Source organism: Cebus imitator, unplaced genomic scaffold, assembly GCF_001604975.1.
Source record: "Cebus imitator isolate Cc_AM_T3 unplaced genomic scaffold, Cebus_imitator-1.0 Scaffold65, whole genome shotgun sequence".
Lineage (NCBI taxonomy): Eukaryota > Metazoa > Chordata > Mammalia > Primates > Cebidae > Cebus > Cebus imitator.
This window is the reverse complement of record NW_016107380.1, coordinates 5,794,016-5,803,783: the sequence shown is the minus strand read 5'-3', so window position 1 is coordinate 5,803,783 and position 9,768 is coordinate 5,794,016. Positions and strand designations below refer to the sequence as shown.

Sequence of the window (9,768 nt, the reverse complement as noted above, 5' to 3'; positions counted from 1 at the left end):
GAAGGGGAGGGCCGGGAAAGAAGGGGCGGGGCCTGGGGCTGTGCCGTGCCGTGGCGTGCCGCGCCCGCACTCCCCTCACCTCCTGCGCCCCCTGGCGGCCGACAGCTGAAGGGACGCGATTCGCAGCCCCTGACCAGAGAGAGTCACGTGACTTTGGAAAGTCCCGTGGAAATCCCCGTCAGTACATCTGAAACGGGGAAACGCAGACTGCGCAGTCTGCAGCCTCCGTGGCGGGCCGAGCGCAGCCAGCCGCCAGGAGAGATCACACCCCCGGCCGACCCTGCCAGCGAGCTAGCCCGACTACGGGCGTCCATGGAGCGTCGCCTCCGCTGGGTCCCTGCCCCGACCCCCGCCTGCGGCGCGCGCCTGTTCTGACCGGGACTTGGGACTTTGCGAAAGGATCGCGGGGCCCGGAGAGGTAACCGCCGCGCCTCCCCGAGCCGCCTGCCTTGTGCTCACCGCGGCCAGGGGCTGCGGGTGCATGTTGAGCGGCGACCCCCAGGCTGGCACCGTCTACCTGGCATTGGTTTTGCAACTGTCCTTGTGGGGGAGTTTGTTGGCCGTTTGTTTCTGTCTGGGTTTTGAAGTGCTGGGAGTTGAGGTCGCCGCTCCAAATGTTGGAGTGACATCCCTGGATACCTCCAACCAGCTGTTCCTTTCAGATAATGCACCGAACTTAAGCTGCAGCGGACTGGTGTAGAGGCGCCCCTCGGGCCCTCTGATCGGGTGGTCGTTGGTGATTTGCTTCTGGAGTCGTTTTTGGAGTCAAGCGCTGCATGCCTATGGCCCCGTAGGAATTGCAGAAGCTCTGGGGCTTTTTCCCAGATTGTGCAGAATCAGCCCGACGGGGCGTGGGGTACCGCAGTGGCCGGCTGCCCTGCGGAGGTGTGGGGGCGGGGCTTCAGTTTCAGGGACAGCTTCGCAGACGCTCAGAGGTCGGTCCAGTGGGGCTGAGGTCCCGGCGCGGGGTCCAGCTTTTCCAGTTGCAGCAATGTAAGAGAAATCTGCATGTAAACGTGGGGTGCTGGCCTGCCTTTGGGGGGCGCCACTTTAGCAGCGAACTGCAGGCCTCTGCTCCAGCCCCTGCCCCACAGTCAGACTGTCTTTGTCAGCTGGGGTCGTCCCACTTCCTGCCACCTGGCCTCTCAGGAAAGCAGTGGCATTAAGTAAGGAAGGAGCTTAACTCTTTTTGAGCCCGCTTTGTTTTCAGCTCTGTTTGCCTCAGATCTTCTTTCCTTGGAAAGCCAGTCTGGTCAAGTGTCTCAGGGCAGCATTTTGGCAGAATCATCGCTACTTAAAGGGGCTTCTGGACTCGCAATCTTAATGTACCAGATTATTGAGCAGCCAATGAATGCCTCATTCTCATTGTTTAAGGTGCTGCTTTGATTTTTTTTTCAATTCTTTGTACTATTTTTGATTTTTTTTGGAGAGGCATTTCCCCAAATTTGGATGAGGTATTTGTTGATAAATAATTCATCAATTTCCACCACACGGACAAAAATGCCCCCCTATAGTGGAAAAATAAAACAAGGAGGAGAAGAGTTTGAGGAATGGAGAATTTCTTTAGAATCCCGTTAATCCTAGTGACAGAAGTTGAGAAAATAAATAAGACGGTGAGGTAACAAATGTTAAAAAAAAAAAAAAAAGTTAAGGGTAATATTGCATTGTTTGCCACTTTAAAATGTATCTGAAACATTTGTTCTTTAATCTTAACTGTGGAGAAGTCCAAGAACTGGAAACCTGGGCAGTGGGTTTTGATTTCTAAGGATTTGATTTCAATTTTACAGGCTGTGCAAGGCTAAACCTCCCAGTGAGAGCCCACTGGGGTATCCAGTATTGACATTTGCATATCTTGCCTGTGGTCTACAGCCCTCACTATTTTAGATCTTTGGTGAAAAATCTTTAGATTCGGAAGAGAAAAATAAAAGAGTCAGAAAAGCAAAAAGAGATAACACCTCTTTTGTTTAAAATCTTCCTCCTGCCCATCTCTTTCCATCTGATTGTGGCAGGCACTGTAGCCGCAGCTTTGGTGTTGTCGGATTGCAAGGGGCAGGTATTGAAAGACCTGGCTCCTAGGCTAAACTTTGCCCCTGAATAGCTGTGGGATCTAAGCAGTACCTGTAACTCCATTGCCTTAGCTGCACACTAAGGTAATAGTGTGGTTTCAAGGAAGGAAATAAGGTCATCTTTGACTTTTAGTCCCTCATCAAACATGGTGTTGGCCTTCATTAGGTGGTCAGGTAGAGCTTGTTGGGTGGGTAGGTGGGGGGATGGATGGATGGACAGACAGATGGATGGACAATATTGTGAAAGAGACTTTTGCTGTGCCACAAAGGAAAGGTATATGTGTTATTTTTGTCCTGCTATGATTTTGCCCAATTTCACCTGTAGAGGATGGCTGATATCAAAGGAAAACACCGTCCGATCTGGAGAGTGACTCCCCCTATGCCTTTCCCAGCAATCAGATTAAGAATCCCAATCTAAAACTGTCACCAGAAAACTCCTCAGGAGAAACCATGGGTCATCTAAGTCCAACCTCTCTTGAGTGGGCCACAAGAATTTAGACCACCTTATCAATGGCGTTAAGGGAGCCTAGACCCACCCAAGAGTAGCTACCCTAAAATCTAGGTTTCTTCTCCTCCCTCTTCCAGAGGTTTAACATTTTATCAACTGGAGAGTTGCCCTGATAAATAGGTTGCTGCAGAAGTGGAATTAACAATCACTGAAATTTCCTAGGGGATGTCTTTGTGCTCTGAAAACATCTTCATCGTCTTGGAAATTAGGAAGTGTGGCCAGGCACCCAAAAAGGGCTGGTGAACCAGAGCTGGCTCTCCACACGGCTCCATACTGGAGAGATCCCATATTATGTTAATTCACATCATCCTGCGCTGTTGGCATGGGTTGTCGTTGCTGGTCTTTGCCCCCTTTCCTCCTTCATTTGCTGGAGTGGCCTCCTGGTGGAAACTTATTCCTTGTCTGCTTCTAGACTTTCATTCCTTCTACTAGTTGCTTACGCTTAAAGATTTCAGGGTGAAAACTGGGCAGACATGCATCTGTGTTAGGACCTGGAGGGTGATGACAGAATTTTATTGGCAGTTGAGTTGAAATGATTGAGCTCCAATATCTGTTCTTGGAAGTATAGAATTTATTGTTCTGTTATTATTTTGCGATTTTTCATTTTTTGTTTTTGTAGAGACCCAGGTCTCAGTATGTTACCCAGGCTGGTCTCAAACTCCTGAGCCCAAGTGATGCTCCCACTTCGACCTCCCAAAGTGCCAGGATTACAGGCATGAGCCACCGTGCCCAGCCTATTATGAGTCTGTTTCTTATTCTGATATGAAGTCCGGTGGGGAAGTTCTGAAGGAATGTTGACTGCTCTTAAAATTGCAGCGCATCTTGCTGGAAGTGGTTTTTTTTGTTGATTAGAAAACATTCGGCTTTAACTCTTTATAAACATTAGAATAAACTTTATGAATAAACACTTAAATACTTCTCTTTGGGGCTAAAGAGGAAACACCAACCAGCAGCCTAAATGACAGCATAAAATTGCAAGATTTTTCATAAAATAGTTTACCAGCATAGGGAGGGAGTGATTACTCAAGAGTTTGCCCAAGAGCAGGGTGGCTTGGTGGTGGTCTGAAGGGGAGGAGCTACAGACTTGTCAGGGCTATGTTGAGCCCTTAACTGGCATCCGGTACTCCCCAAATCCAGTGCTGTTCGGCGTGGTCTCAGAATGAAACGGGAGCTTCAGTTGATTTTGAGGAGCAGTACCTGTTGCTGACAGACAGGCTTGGCTCCCTGACAAACGTTACTGAAAACACGGGTTATTCCCCTCCTCCTCAGTACCCACTCTCTGCCTTCCGTCCCTTGTTTAGACTAATCTTTTAAAGTGATGTAACTTAAAACAGCCCAGTGTGAGTTAATCTCTGGGCCAGCTAGTATCCCGGGAGTAGAGGTGCTAAGATCTTTTGCCTACAGATCAGGGTAATGACAAGATCAAACACTGGGGTTTCCTGCAGACAGGTATATAGGAGTCATATCAAAGTCAGGCTAACGGAATGGCTTTTTTTTTCTTTCCTTTTCAGGTGTTGGAGAGCACAATGGCTGAACAGGTCCTTCCTCAGGCTTTGTATTTGAGCAACATGCGGAAAGCTGTGAAGATACGGGAGAGAACTCCAGAAGATATTTTTAAACCTACGAATGGGATCATTCATCATTTTAAAACCATGCACCGATACACACTGGAAATGTTTAGAACTTGCCAGTTTTGTCCTCAATTTCGGGAGATCATCCACAAAGCCCTCATCGACAGAAACATCCAGGCTTCCCTGGAAAGCCAGAAGAAACTCAACTGGTGTCGGGAAGTCAGGAAGCTTGTAGCGCTGAAAACGAATGGTAAGACTTGCTCTGTTGTGCTGCTTTCACCTGGGTGATAGCTTCTGCCTGCTGGGTCCCCATTCATGGAGCTTGAATAGCACAAGCCCAAACTCAAATCTCTTGAGGTTTAGTATAGTCACCGTAGTGTAGAAACTCTATACGGGACATGTGATAAGAGCTGACTTGTTTTGTGAATCTATTTATTAAGGCTATTTTCTGATTGTGTATATTGCAGAGCACATTGAGGCTTGGAGAATGCATTTCTAATACTCCAATTAAGTGATTTGTTTCTAATTCTTGCAAATGTTTAATCATCTGTAAAATACCCTTCACTGGCCCGTAATGGAAATGTTAAAAGCCTTTAAGTTCAAAAGCAAAGCATGGTGTGAAAACTGGTAGTACGTTTGTTTCCCACTGTCATTAGAAAATGCGTATGATGTTCTTATGCCTCTCAAATTGATAGCATTTTATGGGTTAACCAGTGAATGGCTGTTGAAGACATGAGGAACTTCTTTTGTCTCCTCCTCCTCTCTGGCCTGGATTCTACTGCCTATGCCCTGCAGTGTGAAACAGATAGATAGCTGAGGTTTTTAGCATGAATTTTAGACTTCACCTTCATTATGTTTAGGAGTTCCCAGTCACTGAAATCCTTCCTGCCTGTGCTGTTCTGCCAACGGCCTTTACCAGGAGTGCTATTTCCTATTCCAAGCTTTACTGTTTTGTTTTTTAATCATTTCCCTTGGGTAAGAATTTGTGCATCAACAGGAGTGTCTGTTGCATACTGTTTCATGCAGGCACAAAATTCTACTCTGTGGATGTGGATAATTATTACAATAAGCAAGTAGACTGTACAAGATCAGTTAAATGCTCATAGACTACATAAGACCAGGAATCTCAGATACTTAAATCTTTGACAGTCCCAAACCATCCTAATAGAAGTAAGATGTCCAAGAGCAGAAAATCATTGTTGACAATGATTACCATAAGAACACTAACTTAATTAACTTAATTGGTACATTAACTTTGGCCTTTTTTGACTTGGGTAACTTAGAGTGATTGGTGGATATGGGTTTTTAAATTTTGATTCTGGGGGCTCTTGTACATTGCTTCAACATCTTGCCTAGATTTATGAAACACTGATTCTTAGAAACATAGGTAGAAAGAAAACTAGGGATAGCTACTGTCTGCATTATTCTTGGCATTAAATTAAGTGATACATAGAGGCAGGTAATTATGTAAAGTCATCATCATGGGGTTTATGTGCCTGACAATTTGTGGTTTTAATGCTCTCCCATTTTGTTACCAAAAAGAGATAGAGTAAACTTTGGGGGAGTTGGAAACAAAGATTCTGCTGAATTAAAGATGTGGTAGGAAGGGGAAAGCCTTATTAAGAAAATTAACTGATTTTTTGCTTTGTTTCCTTAAGATAGGAAATGCTCGATTTCCACTAGGGAAAAAAAGGGAACATAAATAGGAAACACTTACTTTGCAAACATGTCATTTAAATCAGCAAGGAGTCACACTACAGATAAAACTACAAAAGCAGGTGCATTTTGGTAACATTTTTTGGGAAATCATTGTTAGACTCAGAATCCTTTTGTTTCTTCACTTTCTAGAAAACTCCTTAAGATTCTAAATGTGCAAGAAAGGATATCGGGGAGGGAGGAATACAAATGACTTTTTTTTCTTTGATTTTGATTAGCACCTTTTTTAAAAACAATCTTTCCCCTGATAGGAGGCTTATTCAAAGGCAATATCTGGGGAGGGGGTGATTCACAAGTTTGCATTTGAGGATATGAGACTGTGGTGAATGAGGAAGGGAGTAGGTGGCATAAAATTGAAACTTCATGTGAAAAATTCCAGCGTCTATTGGCTGCAGCGATTTCACTTGTATAATGAGTAGCCCTATTCCAGCTCACCCTGACCACACCCACTTGGAAAGTCCAGGGTGCACCTCGCAGTTTAAATGTCTACACACCAGAACAAAAAGTACAATAGCTGTTGCTCAATTGCTAGTCAAATAACTTAGCACTGGGGAATTCCAGATGTTACTTAGGGAATTTTATACTGGTGCATCTCAATAAAGAACTGAAAGTAAGCACAAGAAGAAGAAAAAAAGCCTTATCTTTGCTCTAGATTTTGCAAAGGGGAAATTTCAACAGAATGCAATCATTGCTCCACGTCTGCCAAGGCACAAGGCTTGGGCGATCTTTTTTGTCCATTTGTTTGAATACTTACTTAGCTAGTTTTTCTAAATGTATAACTTGAAGGAATACTGGCTGTGGATACATATTTGAGCGGTTTTTTGGTCTCTTTATAGTTTGACTATAATTATAATTTGATAAAATTTCAAATAGCATTATTGCCCTACTTATAGAGTAATATAAGAAACAGTTTAACTTTTCTTTATAAGGATTATTTTGTATTTGCCAAAAGATACTAAGGAGTTAACTGTTTTTGTTTTAAACATTTCCCCAAAAGATTTATTGTTTGGAGGTTGAAAAAAATGCAGCCCATTGAATTGTGAGTTTTAAACTGGAAAGGTCACAAATTAATTGCATACAATTCAACCTGCTTTTTTTTCTTCCTCAAAATGTCAGCCCTAAACACTGAATTATTTTCAAATGTAGACACCCAGGTGCTTTTTAACTTTTGTACTTTACAGTTACTAACAAGCAGGTTTGCATAACGCGTTTTTGAGAGCTGGACTGGCAGGCCATAGGTGATTCAGTGTTGCCAACCTCGCTTTACACACCAGGAGAAGAAACTCCCAGGGCCCAAAGGCTAAAGGGGAATGGTCAAGTCATTTGCCATTGAGTCATAGCCAGACCATCCCAGTCTAGCAAGCCATGCCTGCTTCCTGGTTTGTGCATGTTGCCCTGTGTGCTCTTCCTTAGGATTAGACAGCAGCAATGCCTGTGCCTTCACCAGCAAATCAAGGGATCGTAGAAAGGGATGGGGCCTTAGAGATCATCACTCAGTGCCCTCATTTCACAAAGAGGAAAAATGCCCAGAGAACCTAAGGAATTTCCCCCAGGTCACCTAAACGAGTTGGGAGCAGAGTTAAGCTAGATCCAAGGTCCCCTGGTTCCTTTGCTGTTGGTGTCATTCATTAAAAAGAAGAATAAAAAGAACTGGTTTATCCTTAAAGCTGTCATTATCTTGTGAAATACCAATTTGTCCTTGACTAGGAAATTAAACCAAATTAAACCACTCAATGCCCTAGCACAGTAGCAGGGCTGGTTTATTCTGAAAACCTTTGCTGGGCCTTAAATGCAGATAACTTGACTTTCCTTCTCTTCTCCTCCTTTCTGTCCTCAGGTGACGGCAATTGCCTCATGCACGCCACTTCTCAGTACATGTGGGGTGTTCAGGACACAGACTTGGTACTGAGGAAGGCGCTGTTCAGCACGCTCAAGGAAACAGACACGCGCAACTTTAAATTCCGCTGGCAACTGGAGTCTCTCAAATCTCAGGAATTTGTGGAAACGGGGCTTTGCTATGACACTCGGGTATGTAGTGCCCCCTAATTATCTATTGACAGAACTCCATGGTGGGCATAGGGTACCCCTGGGTGAGTCCCTGCCCTCTGGTAGCATCTAATGGAATAGGTCATATGAATTTGGCTAAGTGAAGCATACTCAGTGGAAAACACCAGAAACCTATGGGACTAACCCAAGGCTTTTGCCACTGCTTTTGGTTAGCAGATTCCCAGCTGTGGATCTGTTCCCTCTAGCAGCAGGTCTTCTGCTCATGGCCTTTCCCATTGGTGTTTTGTTGTTTTTCAGTTTGATTGCCCTTAGCTTTGCTGAGCCAGCCAATAACATGACAACACGTGCCTCACCATCCTCAGTCACAAGTTTGGAATTTTTGTGAACATTTGGATGAGGGGCTGCAATGTGATACCTCATCAGGGATTTTTTTTTGAAAGCAGGTGCTGTCCCTGTCCTCCCCAACTTTTGAGTTTGCCTTGTAGTAGAAAAAAGTAAAGGAAGAAAACCAAAATGGGACAAAAAGGGTGATCATTTGAATGATGGTTTCATGAAAGGAGAAAAATAAGCTGAGTTATATAAGTGAATAATTGCAGAGTGATGTCAGAATGACTTTTTAGTATAGGAGTACAGGGTATATTCAAGCTTTTTTTCCTCTTTCACCCTCCTCCCCTTAGAACTGGAATGATGAATGGGACACCCTTATCAAAATGGCTTCCACAGACACACCCGTGGCCCGAACTGGGCTTCAGTACAACTCACTGGAAGAAATACACATATTTGTCCTTTGCAACATCCTCAGAAGGCCAATCATTGTCATTTCAGGTGAGACGCCTGCAGATCATGTATCTGCACTTAAATGCTTTCAGCTTTAATGCCTTGGCTCTTAGAGAAAACCACACTGCCCAAGCTCAAGCAACAGAGTTAAATGGAATTTGATGAAAGTCGCCTTAAGGGCCTCATTTTTCTTTTCTTTCCTTGAACAGACAAAATGCTAAGAAGTTTGGAATCAGGTTCCAATTTTGCTCCTTTGAAAGTGGGTGGAATTTACCTGCCTCTCCATTGGCCTGCTCAGGAATGTTATAGATACCCCATTGTTCTCGGCTATGACAGTCATCACTTTGTGCCCTTGGTGACCCTGAAGGACAGTGGGCCTGGTGAGAAAACTGCATTAATTCACATTTGTAACTTCTGTGAGATACTGAAACATCAGAGTTTTCTCTTTTGCTTCTTATTGAAACACTCTTATTTAAGTAGATTATTTTTATCTAAATATATAGTGCTGTGACTTGGTTAGTAAGAGTAATATAATAGCAGTAATCATAATACCCCCATATCGTTTTGACTATGACTTGGAAAGTCAAGTACTTTCATACATGATAAATCAAGGTGCATAATGCCCTTAATACAGTGCCTGGTATGGAGCAAGTAAATGCCTGTCAGGTTAGCTTTTTTAATTTCTTTTTGAGACAGGGCCTCCCTCTGTCATTCAGGCTAGAGTGCAGTGGCACAATCATGGCTCATTGCAGCCTCCACCTCCTGGGCTCAAGCAGTCTCCCGCCTTGGCCTCCCAAATTTACAGGCATGAGCCACCATGCCTGGCCTGTTAGCTGTTATTTTAATAGCTTCATGTGGAGTAGGTACTCTGCTTTAGGTGTATTATTTTATTTCCTTTTTATCCTTATAGCATTCTTGTGAGATGTAGGCCTTGGTAGCCTTATATTTTATAGATTAAACAGTTAAAGCTCAGCGAGGTCAAATAACCTGCCTAATGCCATACAGCTTATTAGTGACAAAGCCAGGATTCAAACTCAGGTCAGTCTGATTCTAAAGCCTGAGACTTTTAACCAATAAGATCCACTACCTCCAGACTGGTTGATATTCTGTGAGTTTCCTGGAA

General features: G+C 43.9%; 1 protein-coding gene across 3 annotated transcripts in view; it reads left to right on the top strand.

The window, feature by feature from the left end:
• Positions 1-157: 157 nt before the first annotated feature.
• Positions 158-9,768, top strand: part of TNFAIP3 (TNF alpha induced protein 3) — a 16,248-nt gene continuing 6,637 nt past the window's right edge. The window contains exons 1-5 of one of the 3 annotated variants that reach the window (XM_017530443.2): positions 158-418; positions 4,086-4,395; positions 7,699-7,889; positions 8,546-8,693; positions 8,855-9,025. In XM_017530443.2, coding sequence (XP_017385932.1) covers positions 4,101-4,395; positions 7,699-7,889; positions 8,546-8,693; positions 8,855-9,025 — 805 coding nt within the window. In that variant the 5' untranslated portion in view covers positions 158-418; positions 4,086-4,100. Of the gene's footprint in view, positions 419-439; positions 4,396-7,698; positions 7,890-8,545; positions 8,694-8,854; positions 9,026-9,768 lie in introns of those variants that run through there. The other 2 variants (XM_017530444.1, XM_017530442.1) reach the window with 2 other exon arrangements.